Source organism: Oncorhynchus masou, chromosome 21 (assembly GCF_036934945.1).
Source record: "Oncorhynchus masou masou isolate Uvic2021 chromosome 21, UVic_Omas_1.1, whole genome shotgun sequence".
NCBI classification, from domain to species: Eukaryota; Metazoa; Chordata; class Actinopteri; order Salmoniformes; family Salmonidae; genus Oncorhynchus; species Oncorhynchus masou.
The window spans coordinates 46521380-46536200 of NC_088232.1; the positions used below are offsets into that span (position 1 = coordinate 46521380).

The 14821-nt window shown below is 41.5% G+C and overlaps 1 protein-coding gene across 1 annotated transcript in view; it reads right to left on the minus strand.

Moving 5' to 3' along the window:
• LOC135507516 (interphotoreceptor matrix proteoglycan 1-like) overlaps positions 1 to 8212 on the minus strand; it is a 37481-nt gene extending 29269 nt beyond the window's left edge. The window contains exons 1-2 of the mRNA XM_064927026.1: positions 8146 to 8212; positions 5367 to 5588 (exon numbers count right to left, since the gene is read on the minus strand). Of these exons, the coding sequence (XP_064783098.1) occupies positions 5367 to 5588; positions 8146 to 8212 (289 nt within the window). The remainder of the gene's footprint in view (positions 1 to 5366; positions 5589 to 8145) is intronic.
• Between the last annotated feature and the right edge of the window lie 6609 nt (positions 8213 to 14821).

Genomic DNA, 14821 nt, shown 5'->3' on the forward strand with positions numbered 1-14821 from the left:
CCTTGAAAAGGGTGTTTCAGCGGTTGGAGAATGCTTCTTTAACCCCAAAGTGTGAGTTTGGGAAGGCTACTGTGACTTACTTAGAGAAGCAGGTGGGATGAGGTCAAGTGCGCCCAATAACTGACAAAGTGGAAACAATTGTTGCTTTTCCTGCTCCGACATCCCGCCGCCAGTTGCGCAGATTGCTGGGGATGGTAGGGTACTATCGTACGTTCTGTAAGAGTCCCAAAGTACCAATTATGTGGTCCCCGGAATGTAACTATGCTTTTGAGTCCGCCAAAGTCCTACTTTGTAGTGCCCTAGTGCTTGCCGCCCCCAACTTTGACAAGTTGGAGGTAGACGCTAGTGTAGTGGGGGTGGGTGCGCTTTTCTTGCAGGGAGATGAGGGAGTGGATCAGCCCGTCAGTTTCGTCTCCGGTAAGTTTAACTCGTGTCAGTCAAAGTACTCCACCATTGAGCAAGAGACTCTGGCTTTATTGCTGGCTTTACAGTTTTTGGGCTCCAGTGCCTTGCCTGTTCTGGTCTTCACGGACCATAACCCTTTAGTGTTTTTTGGGGGCAAATGTACAATTAGGAATGCATCCTTATGCGGTGGGCTCTGATTGTACAGGGATACAATTTATAAACTGTGTTTTTCTCTGCCTCGGTCGTCCTTCCCCGCACCTATGAACACATACATTTTTTTCTCCATGGGAGTTGAGATGTAGCGGGGTGTTGCGTTCCCTCCTCCAAAAGGCGTACGTAAAACAAGTCAAACTTCTCCCACATTGTAAAGTCTCAATCATAAATTAGAAGCCCACAATTATTTATTAAACTGTTAAATTTAGTGACTGCTTTATCTCTCTATGAAAGTAGGATAGAGTTCAGAGCCACTGTTTTTAGACTAGCTTAATCATCCCACTATCTGAAGGTGTCCCATGACTATTTACATTTGAGTCATTTGGCAGATGTTCCTATCCAGAGCGACTTACAGTTAGTGCACTATGAATGCTGTAAGGATGTACAGTGGGGAGAACAAGTATTTGATACTTGATACACTGCCGATTTTGCAGGTTTTCCCACTGACAAAGCATGTCGAGGTCTGTAGTTTTTATCATAGGTACACTTCAACTGTGAGAGAGGGAATCTACAAAAATCCAGAAAATCACATTGTGTGATTTTTAAGTAATTCATTTGCATTTTATTGCATGACATAAGTATTTGATACATCAGAAAAGCAGAACTTAATATTTGGTACAGAAACCTGACCAGGTTTGCACACACTGCAGCAGGGATTTTGCCCTAGCTGTGTTTTGGGTCGTTGTCATGCTGGAAGACCCAGCCATGACCCATCTTCAATGCTCTTACTGAGGGAAGGAGGTTGTTGGCCAAGATCTTGTGATACGTGGCCCCATCCATCCTCCCCTCAATATGGTGCAGTCATCCTGTGCCCTTTGCAGAAAAACATCCCCAAAGAATGATGTTTCCACCTCCATGCTTCATGGTTGGGATGGTGTTATGGGGTTGTACTCATCCTTCTTCTTCCTCCAAACACGGCGAGTGCAAATGAATTACTTAAAAATCATACAATGTGATTTTTTGGATATTGGTTTTAGATTCCGTCTCTCACGGTCGAAGTGTACCTATGATAAGATGTACAAACCTCTACATGCTTAATAAGTAGGAAAACATGCAAAATTGGCAGTGTATCAAATACTTCTTCTCCCCACTGTATGTGATATTTTCCTGTTCCCATTAGATCCACACCCTTAAACTCAGCAAAAAAAGAAATGGCCCTTTTTCAGGACCCTGTCTTTCAAAGATAATTTGTGAAAATCCAAATAACTTCACAGATCTTCATTCTAAAGGTTTTAAACACTGTTTTCCATGATTGTTCAATGAATCATAAACAATTAACCTCTCTAGCCTAGGAGCGGTATTTTCACGTCTGGATGAAAAGTGTGCCCAAAGTAAACTGCCTGCTACTCAGGCCCAGAAGCTAGGATATACATATCATTAGTCGATTTGGATAGAAACCACTCTGAAGTTTCTAAAACTGCTTGAAGGATCTCTGTAAGTATAACAGAACTTATTTGGCAGGTGAAACCCAGAGGACAAACCATCCAGGCAAAAAAGAATTTGAGGTCACTCTCTTTTCAATAGGCTTTCTATGTGGCTTTCTAATTGGCACTTGCTTGCAGTTCCTATCGCTTCCACTGGATGTCAACAGTCTTTAGAAATTGGTTCATGTTTTTCCTTTGAGAAATGAAGAAATAGGGCTGTTCAGAACGAGGGTTGAGTCTAGTGAACTGTTATGGTTGGGGCGCACGACCTGAAAGCTCGCTCCACTTTGTTTTTATCCGCTATTGAATGCAGTTTATGCCGTCTTAAATTTTATCGATTATTTAAAAATTTAATTTAACATTTAATTTTATCGAAAGTTGTTTGAAATGTTTGGAAGATTACAGGTAACTTATTAGATATGTTGTAGTCATGTTGCGTGAGTTGGAACCGGTGTTTTTTTTATAAAACTCGCCAAATAAATAGACATTTTGGAGATATAACGACGGAATTAATTGAACAAAAGGACCATTTGTGATGTTGATGGGACATATTAGAGTGCCAACAGAAGAAGCTCTTCAAAGGTAAGGCATGAGTTATATTGTTATTTCTGAGTTTTGTTTCGCGCCTGGCAGGATGAAATATGATTGTCTGTGTTTGTATGATGGGGTGCTGTCCTCAGATAATCGCATGGTTTGATTTCGCCGTAAAGCCTTTTTCAAATCTGACAACAAAAGGTTAAGCTTTATTTTGACTTATTGCATTTGTATTTTCAAGAATGTTAAATATTTACAATTCTGTAGTTTGAATTTGGCGCCATGCATATTCACTGGATGTTGGTCAGGTGGGACGGTAGCGTCCATCTAGCCGAGAGAGGTTAATGAACATGCACCTGTGGAATGGTCGTTAAGACACTAACAGCTTACAGACGGTAGGCAATTAAGGTCACAATTATGAAAACGTAGGACACTAAAGAGGCCTTTCTACTGACTCTGAATAACACCAAAAGAAAGATGCCCAGGCTCCCTGCTCATCTGTGTGAATGTGCCTTAGGCATGCTGCAAGGAGGCATGAGGACTGCAGATGTAGCCAGGGCAATAAATTGCAATGTCCATACTGTGAGAAGCCTAAGACAGCGCAACAGGGAGACAGGTTGGACAGCTGATTGTCCTCGCAGTGGCAGACCACGTGTAACAACACCTGCACAGGATTCATACATCCGAACATCACACCTGCGGGACAGGTACAGGATGGCAACAACAACTGCCCGAGTTACACCAGGAACGCACAATCCCTCCATCAGTGCTCAGACTGTCTGCAATAGGCTGAGAAAGGCTGGACTGAGGGATTGTAGGTCCTGGTTTTCCCGAGACATCACAGGCACCAACGGCGCTGGACCAGACAGGACTGGCAAAAAGTGCTCTTCTCTGATGAGTCTCAATTTTTTCTCACCAAGGGTGATGGTCGGAATCGTATTTATCGTCGAAAGAATGAGCGTTACACCGAGGCCTGTACTCTGGAGCAGGATCGATTTGGCGTTGGAGGGTCCGTCATGGTCTGGGGCGGTGTGTCACAGCATCATCGGACTGAGCTTGTTGTCATTGCAGGCAATCTCAACGCTGTGCGTTACAGGGAAGACATCCTCCTCCCTCATGTGGTACCCTTCCTGCAGGGTCATCCGCACATGAACCTTCAGCATGACAATGTTGATTTCCTGCAAGAAATTAATGTCAGTGTTCTGCCATGACCAGCGAAGATCCCGGATCTCAATCCCATTGAGCATGTCTGGGACCTGTTGGATCAGAGGGTGAGGTCTATGGCAATTTCCCCCCAGAAATGTCCGGGAACTTGCAGGTGCCTTGGTGGAAGAGTGGGGTAACATCTCACAGCAAGAACTGGCAAATCTGGTGCAGTCCCTGAGGAGGAGATGCACTGCAGTACCTCTCTGGGATATGTGGGACGAGTCCCAACTGGCCAAAAGCCAGAGAAAATGCAGAGCGCCAAATTCAAATAAATTACTATAAAAATCAAACTTTCATGAAATCACACATGTAAGATACCAAATTAAAGCTACACATGTTGTGAATCCTGCCAACATGTCACATTGTAAAAAGGCTTTTCGGTGAAAGTAAACGATGCTATTATCTTAGGATAGCACCTCCGTAAACAAAGAGAGAGAAGCATATTTCTACCCTGCAGGCGCGACACAAAACTCAGAAATAAAAATATAAATCATGCCTTACCTTTGATGAGCTTCTTCTGTTGGCACTCCATTATGTCCCATAAACATCACAAATGGTCCTTTTGTTCGATCAATTCCGTCGATATATATATCCAAAATGTACATTTATTTGGCGCATTTGATCCAGAAAAACACAGGTTCCAAATTGCACAACGTGACTACAAAATATCTCAAAAGTTACCTGTAAACTTTGCCAAAACATTTCAAACTACTTTTGTAATACAACTTTAGGTATTCTTTAAAGTAAATAATCAATCAAATTGAAGACAGGATGATCTGTGTTCAATACAGGATGAAAATAAACTGACGCTACCTTTCTGGTCACGTGCCTCTAACAAACAGTACACTTGAAGTGACCCTCGTTTTGAACAGGGCTACTTCTTCATTACACAAAGGAAAAACCTCAACCAATTTCTAAAGACTGGTGACATCCAGTGGAAGCGGTAGGAACTGCATGAAGGTCCCTTAGAAATCTGGATTCCCAATGAAAACCCATTGAAAAGAGAGTGAGCTCAAATTAAAAAAGAAAAAACAATGGTTTTTCCTCTGGGTTTCACCTGCTAAATAAGTTCTGTTATAGTCACAGACATGATTCAAACAGTTATATAATCTGAGTGTTTTCTATCCAAATCTACTAATAATATGCATATCTTATCTTCTGGGGATGAGTAGCAGGCAGTTGAATTTGGGCATGCATTTCATCCGGATGTGAAATACTGCCCCCTGTCACCAAGAAGTTAATGCACCTGGTGGCCACACCATATACTGACTGTTACTTTTGATCCCCCCCCCTTTGTTCAGGGACACGTTATTCCATTTCAGTTAGTTACATGTCTGTAGAAATTGTTCAGTTTGTCTCAGTTGTTGACTCTTATGTTTATACAAATATTTACACATGTATAGGTTTGCTGAAAATAAATGCAGTTGACAGTGAGAGGACTTTTCTTTTTTGCTGAGTTTATATGCCGTTTAGCAGACACTTTTATCCAACGTGACAGTACTGGGAGTGCATACATTTTTAACGCATGTGACCCCAGCAGGAATTGAACCCACAACCTTTGCGCCGCTAGCACCATGCCCTTACCTCTAAGTTTGTAGTAGGCCCGATGGTTGGAGATGACCTCCTTCATCTTCTCTTGAGGACATATTTTCACCCCCGTGGTGAAGAACGTCGACCTCTTCGTCCGTTGCCTGTCCAGGTCCTTTATCATTTTGACATTGGTGGTGTGTTTGACTGGTCTTAGACTCTCTAGGAAGTGTTTGTATTTGACATCTCGGATTCCAAACAAGTCTTGGACCTGTAGGTCTGCAAAAGACACATTAGAAATGGTTATCTTTAGCATCCCTCTTTGGCCAAATATGCCTAAATATAGTGTAGCCTAGCGGTTAGAGTGTTGTGCCGATAACCGAAAGGTCGCCGGATCGAATACCTAAGCCGAGAAGGTGAAAAATCGGTCTGTGCCCTTGAGCAAGGCACTTAACCCTAATTTTCTCAAGGGGTGCTGTACTACTATGGCTTACCCTGTAAAACAACACATTTCACTGCACGTAGCCGTGTATGTAACAATAAAAGTTTTTTTTGTCGTTTGCTATGTTTGTCTGGTTAAATATAGGTAAAAAAGAAACATGATGAAAAAAAACATGATGTATGCTGGTTTCTTTCCCAAACAGTATCTCAGGTCTAACCTGAACCGTATTAGACATATCCCCAATTGCTGAAATGCTATATATGACCTAGCTGGCTTTACTCTATTCAGGAAACACAAGATCTCCACTTCCCCCGTTTCACAGTCTCGTCCATCGCAGCAGGTAGTGCCAATGTGTTATGAAAGAAAATTAGGCCAGTGAATACAGTCACTCCATTCAAAGAGAGGCTTTGTTAAAGGGGAAGTGCAGTAAATAATGGATTTTCCTGTGTTTTATATATTTTTTCAATGAGGTTGGAATAATAGTGTATTATGAACTATTTGAAAAGACCGCCAAAAACGTCAGCTAGTTTTGCAGGCATGGGGTTTTGGCCTGTTTGGCGACATCACCAGGGGTTATAAGTTAATAGACCAATAACAAATAGTTTCAAACTTCTCTACCAGTAATAGCTTGTTTTCAGGTTAGATATTCCTCCCATTTGGCTTATCCACTCTGGTCCCTCATTCAGACCACTCTCAGACAGTCATAGCTAAATTCTTGCTTGAGAAATTGCTTTTTGCTAAGAAGCATTTGTGTTAATTTTTTGGTACTTAATTGTGTCCCAGAATGATTTGATTTTGAGATAAAAACGGTTGCATTTGACCTTTAAAGACATTAAGTCCCATGCGCAATGAGTTCCTAACAGAGGCTAGGGGCTTCATCTGACCTGCCTGCCATGTCTCGGGATTAGGCAGTAGAGGCCACAAAGAAATCAGTGTAAACGATATAAACACTTATACTTTGACCTCAGGGAGGTGGCCAAAATGTGCCTTGTTTGAGAGATTACCATGCATAAGCTCAGTAGAAGAGTTGGTCGGTAGACAGACACTGCTAATCCACTGCAATGGCAAGGCTGTTTGAAATGGTAATTCCCAAAACTAGCTTGTTTAGTCACAACATTATAGTTTGTGTCTCTCACTGTCCAGTATCCGGATATCCAGTTCCCATTGTCACAGAAACATTGGGTTAATTGAAGTGTGATATCATACACATACCAACCGTAATAAGGATCCATGTTTATTTTGATCAAAGGTGCCGCCGGTCCCAATTTGGCCCGTTACAGATAGATTTATGACAAGAATGTGATCCATTGTTTGTCTCAAGGTGGGACAATGCCCAATGCCAAGGTGGGACAATGCCCAATGCCCAATGCCCAATGCCCCCCCCCACCCCCACCCCCACCCACCACCACCACCGCCACAACCACCCAAACACTCAACCCCAACTGGACACTAATAAACTTCAACGTTCAAATGCAAGGTTCAGAATGGGGACCATTAGCCGCAAAACCCAGACTTATTGTCCAATTAGGGAACATTTTGAAAAACAAATAAGACACAATGTGAAATGTGCTCAGTGAGGAATGAGTATTCTGAAATGCACATAGGCTAGCATGACGGCTTGCAGGGGAAATGTCCCCTAATGCGGAGCACCACAGTGAGTGCCTCACAGAACAGAGCTACAAGGCAGAAAAGATTAGTGTCCAGAGCCACTGAGAACAGAATGCCTTTGTTTCTTTTGGGATAATGAACGGACCAAAGACACAATCCAGCCAAAATCTGGACCCAACAGAAGTCGGCTAATAGAAAAGTTTTGTAGAATTTTAGTTATTGTGTTCATAGGGATCAACTAGCTCAATGTAGCCAATAGTGACATGTATAAGATGGCCTAACAGTTTTCCCTCCAGGTTTATTACATTTTATAGGAATGTATATTCAAATCAATGCAAAACAAAACACATGGATTCAAGTTTGACAGGTAGGATGAGCTGATGCTGTATTTGCTGGCTAAAGCAGCTGTAAATGCTGTTGCCCTTGATTGAGTGTAGGTCGAAGTCAAGTGGTTCACACTGCTCTCTGTGGAAGTCCTCCTACGCAATGCAGCACGAAGGTAAAAAACTTTATCAAAATACACTTTGCTTTCAAGTTGGTTCCATTCAGTTCTGCAGTCTGAATAAACTTTTAATGAGAGATTTGCAAATAGTCAATTTGTCAAAATTGCCATACCATCACAATGGTTCTGCCTTCTGATCTGACCCATCAAGAATGTACTGTGTTCAAGCATGCACACTATATCTCCATCATTGTGAAAGAACACAACTGTATTTTCACTTCAATTACACTGTGAGACAGGAAACAAAACAACAAGCCAGACAGGTCCCTGGTGTGAGAGCTTACCTTTGATTCGAGGGGCTGCAAGTGTAAAAAGAAATAGGGTGAGGAACAGTCCCGTTCTCAAATGCATGATGAAATAGTTTAGGTCCTTTCAGAGCCAAAAAGTTTTCATTTGCAAACAAAAGGAAAGTCTCTGAAAACCTTTATCTCGAGTCCATGACGAAAAATGTATTGTCACTGTTGACAAAGTCTCTAGGCTCTAGAGCCAAAAGAGGGGTTGTTCACTATTGTCTTGGCTCCAGTTAGGTTTTAGCAGATGGAGTTAGAATCCTGGAGTTAGAATCCTGGTTTGATCGTTGAGTCAGTCAATGATCCCTGCAGACCTGGATGAAGGATTGAAAAAGGTGCCAAGGAGAGGGCTTGGAAAGGAACTCCAAGTTACTCCACTGTCGGTATAAGTATGACAATGGTGACGAGATTCAAAAAGCAAGCTCCATTTCGTAAATAATCTGTTTACCTTCTGCTCGCTCAGCGTAATCCCTCCCTGGCCACGTGGTGGTGGCCTAGCCTCATCCTGTTAGGGCCCTTATGGAGCCTCATCTGTCAGTCAGTCAACAGGGCCCATCGACTTACGGCCCTATAGTGGCCAGTCAGTGTCCCTGTCACCCTGATCCTCAGTCTCTCAGCTCCCAGACCAGGCTAGATTTTCTGTGCCGTTCACACAATGCTCACTCTGTTCAGGCTAGCTCAGACCAGATCCTCCTCGATGTGCCACATTTCCAGGCTGCCAAGCAAGGCTGCTGAGCTGTAGGATATTTTTTTTTAAGGAACCCAGTCTGGCTTTAAACGTACTCTTGAAAGTGGTAATACTAGAATTCACAAGATGCAATTTCGAAATTGGGTAGTGCATCATCAGTTCCTCTTGTCATGTTAGTCATTGCATACCTTTTAAAATTCCAAATCAACTAGCCCATGTCAGCTGTTTTTTATTTGGGTTATTTATCCCATAGATTTTGTTGTACTTTTTAGTCACTCAAATATCACGAGTACACGTTAGACATGGCAAAATGAATAGAATTGCAAGAACATTTGCCCTTGACAAAATGTGTAGAATTGCAGGAAATCCCAATGATGGAAGGGGGCCCCATGTGAAAAAGTTTGCGAACCCCTGGTCTACTGGACATCCACCTCCCAGACTGACACAATGTGCTTTATCCCTGCTCTGGGTAGGTGGCAGAGCTGCTCTGTTATTGTTGCTTCCTCCTCCCTCCTGTTAATGGGCTGGTGTGGACCTGAACCCTGAACTGTACTGTGGTGGTTTCCACTCAGCTCCCCAAGCCGACAAGAGGATTACCAGCCCTAGCCTGTTATAAAAATGTTACTGCCGTACATAAGCCTCTTCTGGACAAATCCATCCAGGGGAACACTGAACTTTGACCGTGAGGCGCTTTTGACTACTTGTGTTGCTTTTTAACTGTCAATAAGCCAATATTATATTAACCAATATTACAGCTACAAGACATTTTATAGAAGCTTCACATAATATGATTTACTTTTTTGTCAGGATATGCTTTGGGAAATTGCTACCAAAATGCAATTTCACAGATCTTACACATCTCACACAATTTGCAAATAAATTCATTAAAAATCCTACAATGTGATTTTTTAGATTATTTTTCTCATTTTGTCTGACATAGTTGAAGTGTACCTATAATGGAAATTACAGGCCTCTCTCATCTTTTTAAGTGGGAGAACTTGCACAATTGGTGGCTGACTAAATACTTTTCCCCCCAATGTATTTACCATTAACAATCAATTGTACGTGCTTTATTACATTTTTTTTATGTTGTCATTAGCAGATGCTCTTATCCAGAACAATTTACAGGAGCAGTTAGGGTTAAGTGCACATGACAGATGTTTCACCCATTCAATACATATCTTGCAACCATCCAATATACCATAGCATGTCAAGTTTAGTATAGTATATTGGCTTTAGTCTGAAATTAACTCTAAGTAAAAAGTAAAGAGATTAAAAATTGCTTTGGTAGAAAGCATGCTGAGTGTACTGGCAATCACCCTTACTGCCTGTGGGGTAAGCAGGCTCTAGCAGGTATCACCTAGTTAAAGTGATCATCTATGTTTGTGTGACAGTGGGATGAGAAAGCTCCAGGGGAGGCTCACTGTCCATCACAGAGGGTGAGTGATCAGCTACATTCAGCACAGTATTCACCCATTCACCCACTGGATTCACCCATTCATACACTGGATTCACCCATTCACACACTGGATTCACCCATTCACCTCACTGGATTCACCAATTCATCCACTGGATTCACCTATACACCCATTCACCTAACTGGATTCACCCATTAACCCCACTGGATTCACTTATTCCCCTCTCCTTTGGTAACATTTTGAGATAGAGATTAGGTTCATACAGTAGTTAAGAGACGGTTTAAGGTTAGCTTTAGTATTACTATTAAGGTGAAGGTTAAGGTTGTTGGGTTAGGGTCAAGGTTTGTTTGTGCCTAACCTAAAACCCTACACGGAGAAATGGACATGTTGGAATATGTAGGAAGACATGAAATGTCATAATGCCCATGAAAACAGAAGAGTTCATCCTCTTTCAGCTCTATACCAGGAACAGTAATAATTATGTTGTACAATAGAGACAAAACAGACACAAAGCACACCTGGTTGACTGAGCTGTAATGTTGAGCACTTTGAGATGTTACACTGTAGAGCAATGAATCCTTCCATGTCCTGCTTGTCCTCCTAACGGGACAATGACTTAAATCATTGCCCAATTAGAGGGGTCTGCTTTCTTTACGGCAGAGAGGAAGCATTACTCTGACCAGCTGCCAGAGGTGATTACTTTACCAGACTTGAGGCCATTTTGTGAGGCTGCTGCCACTATAATAAAGGAATGACTGACCACACTGCATATGAACCGCGTGTGTATGCGTGCGCACACATTTTCTGTGTAGAGAAACAGAGTTGATCATAGGAACGTGACTATACAGTGAATCTCTCATACTGATGCTTTGAAGCTGTTTCTTTCCCAATAAAGACCCTCTACTGCACTGCAAAAAAAATACATGATCTAAGGTAAGGATCTGTAAGGATCAGCTAAACATTAGCAGCTAAACATGGGAATGGATCCCAGGGAGAGATACTGTACCGTACCATACCAACATAGCTGGCATTAGTACTTTATCTTGTTTGTTGAAGTTAAACCTATTTCTCTACCATGAACCTTCTGGATAAGATGAGCTCTGCACTACCTCTTTGCTGGTTGTTAGTGCAGGTAGATGCGGCCGCTAGACTCCTCTGAGGTCTAATATTAGAGAGATGGACAGCGGCTTCTGTCGTAACTTTCCATTTTAAGACAATCCTTTCAGCTCCAATTAACAGGCTCCTCCAGTGAGGCCTGGCCACTCTGCTGAACCAGCACTAGTGAAAGCCGTAATGCGTCTCCTCATGCCACAGCCCAGCTCATCACCTAGTTCGGCCAGACATTGGATGTTCTCACCAGTAATCTTTGATGCTGCTCATAGTAGTTTCGCTCAATGTCTCATATATCAAATAAGGCAGCTGTTCAGCCAACATTGACACCATCCAATTTAACGGTTTGTTGACGTCCTGGGAACTTACCGACATTCCTTGAAATCCTTGTGGTAGAACACCTTTCAAGTATTTTCTGAAAAGAAGCATTTAAAAATAAGCCATGCAAGTGCTTTTTAAAAACAAGCCTTTAAAAAGAAGGCTTTAAAGTGCTTTGATGTGATGGTGCTATTTTGCTTCCATTGGTCCTGGGGCCCTTGTTAAGGTAAACGGCATCATGAACTTCACCCATTACCAGGACATTTTAGCCAAAAACTGGATGCCTTTGCCAGGGGACTGAAACTTGGCCGCAAGTGTATCTTCCAGCAAGACTACAATCCCAAGCACACATCAAAATTTACCACAAAATCAAAAATTTTCCACCCGATTCTCCGGATCTGAACCCATTTAAAACTGAAAACAATGGTTTGAACTGAAGAGGGCAGATTAATGATATCAATGATCTGTAAGGATTCTGTTTGGAGGAGCGGTCTAACATTTTAGATTAAGGCTCTGTGCCATTACCCTCGCAAGGTAAGGTATTGAAAGGTATTGAAAACAGTGGAGTCAATCATTTTTACCCCTTCTTTTTGAGATTTGTTTTCATTACTTGTTAAACAAAATATATTTCTCTGAGAAATTGTATGCATATAAAATAATATATAATTTCCCAATTTTTGAGCATACAGTATAACTCAGTATTTGAATTATTTATTTTATACAGTCATTTTTGCTCATCTTTATCAACGGTGTCAATAATTTTAGTCCCCATAATACATTGACCTAATACATAATACATTGATGTAAATTAGTACATAGACACAATATAGGCTTCTATGAGTACTTTTTGAAATGAAGCCTTTCAAGTAGTTTTTGAAATGAAGCCTTTCAAGTAGTTTTTGAAAATAAGTCTTTCAAGTGATTTTTGAAAAGAAGCCTTTCAAGTACTTTTTGTGGGCAATGTTCTATATATTTTAGGACTTATAGTGTATGGAGTGTTTTGCTTGGCAGACAAGAGTATTGGTTGACAGTAGATAAGTCTGTCTCCTTAAAGCTTTTACATAGCATGATTTTATTTGAAGCCATCTCAATATGTCTATCATGGTGAGAAATTATTATTTTTATGTTAATGGGTACAATAATCTCGGCCTACTTGCTACTGCCCCTTATTCCACATTCTGCAGTCATTACAGTGAATCATTCCACTACTCATTGCACTGGAGCCATTGATGATGGTCAGCGCTATAAGGTGTGCCCAGTGGCCACCAGAGGGCATAGTGTCAGTGTACGCTACAGTCTTTATAGTGGTCAGTGTGTACAGTAAACCTAGAGTTGTAGATTTGTTAATGGTGAACTAAGTTCCCTAGTTGCCTATACACCAGATATGGAGGATAAACAAATAACTCACAGAAATAAACCTTTTATAGTTTCTGATCCCTTACTTTTGAAATTGTGAAAAACCCATGACCCATATTGTATATGATTATTATTCTCTGAGTGTAACGACTGCTTGTGTAAAGCTTCATTGTTTCACGCTGCAGATTCAAAAGACAATGATTCCCCCCAATTGACCCACTGACTGCTTCCGACTCAGTCGATGAAACCTTTGAAGTTGATAAAGTCTTTGATCACATCAACACTAATAAAACATGAGAATTCACCATTAAGATCTTAATTAGGCACCCAAAAAAATCTGACTCTAGCCACCCAAGTCATAGACTGTTTTCTCTGCTACCGCACGGCAAGCAGTACCCAGAGCGCCAAGTCTAGGCACATAAGGCTCCTTAACAGTTTCTACCCCCCAAGCCATAAGATGGCTGAACAATGAAGGAAATGTCTACCCGGACTATTTGCATTGAAAGGCCACTATAGTGTCCTAAATTTTCATAACTGTGACCTTAATTGCCTGCCGTCTGTAAGCTGTTAGTGTCTTATATATATATATATATCCCATTTAGCAGACGCTTTTGTCCAAAGCGACTTACAAGTCGGCTGGGGCCACTACTTTTACATATGGGTGGTCCCAGCGGGAATCGAACCCACGACGCTTGGCGTTGCAAGTGCCATGCTCTACCGACTGAGCCACACAGGACCCGGTCTTAACGACCGTTCCACAGGTGCATGTTCATTAATTGTTTATGGTTCACTGAACAAGCATGGGAAATAGTGTTTAAACCCTTACAATGAATATCTATGAAGTTATTTGGATTTTTATGAATTGTCTTTGAAAGACAGGGTCCTGAAAAAGGAACGTTTCTTTTTTTGATGAGTATATACAGTACCAGTCAAAAGTTTGGACACACCTACTCATTCAAGAGTAGTTTCTTTTTACAATATTCTACATTCTAGAATAATAGTGACGACATCAACACTATGAAATAACACATATGAAGTCATGTAGTAACCAAAAAAGTGTTAAACAAATCAAAATATATTTGAGATTTGAGATTCTTCAAATAGCCACCCTTTGCCTTGATGGCAGCTTTGCACACTCTTTTTCTCAACCAGCTTCATGAGGTAGTCACCTGGAATACATTTTAGAAGATAGCCCTATTTGGTACAAGACCAAGTCCATATTATGGCAAGAACAGCTCAAATAAGCAAATAGAAACTACAGTCCATCATTACTTTAAGACATGAAGGTCAGTCAATCCAGATCATGTCAAGAACTTTGAAAGTTTCTTCAAGTGCAGTCGCAAAAACCATTAAGTGCTATGATGAAACTGGCTCTCATGAGGACTGTCACAGGAATGGAAGACACAGAGTTAACTCTGCTGCAGAGGATAAGTTCATTAGAGTTACCTGCCTCAGAAATTGCAGCCCAAATAAATGCTTCACAGAGTAACAGACAACAGTAATCTCACCATCAACTGTTCAGAGGAGACTGTGTGAATCAGGCCTTCATGGTCGAATTGCTGTAAAGAAACCACCACTAAAGGACACCAATAAGAAGAAGAAACACGAGCAATGGACATTAGAATGGTGGAAATGTGTCCTTTGGTCTGGAGTCCAAATTGGAGATTTTTGGTTCCAACCGTCGTGTCTTTGTGAATGGATGATTTCTGCATGTGTATTTCCAACTGTAAAGCATGGAGGAGGAGGCGTTATCGTGTGTGGGTGCTTTGCTGGTGACACT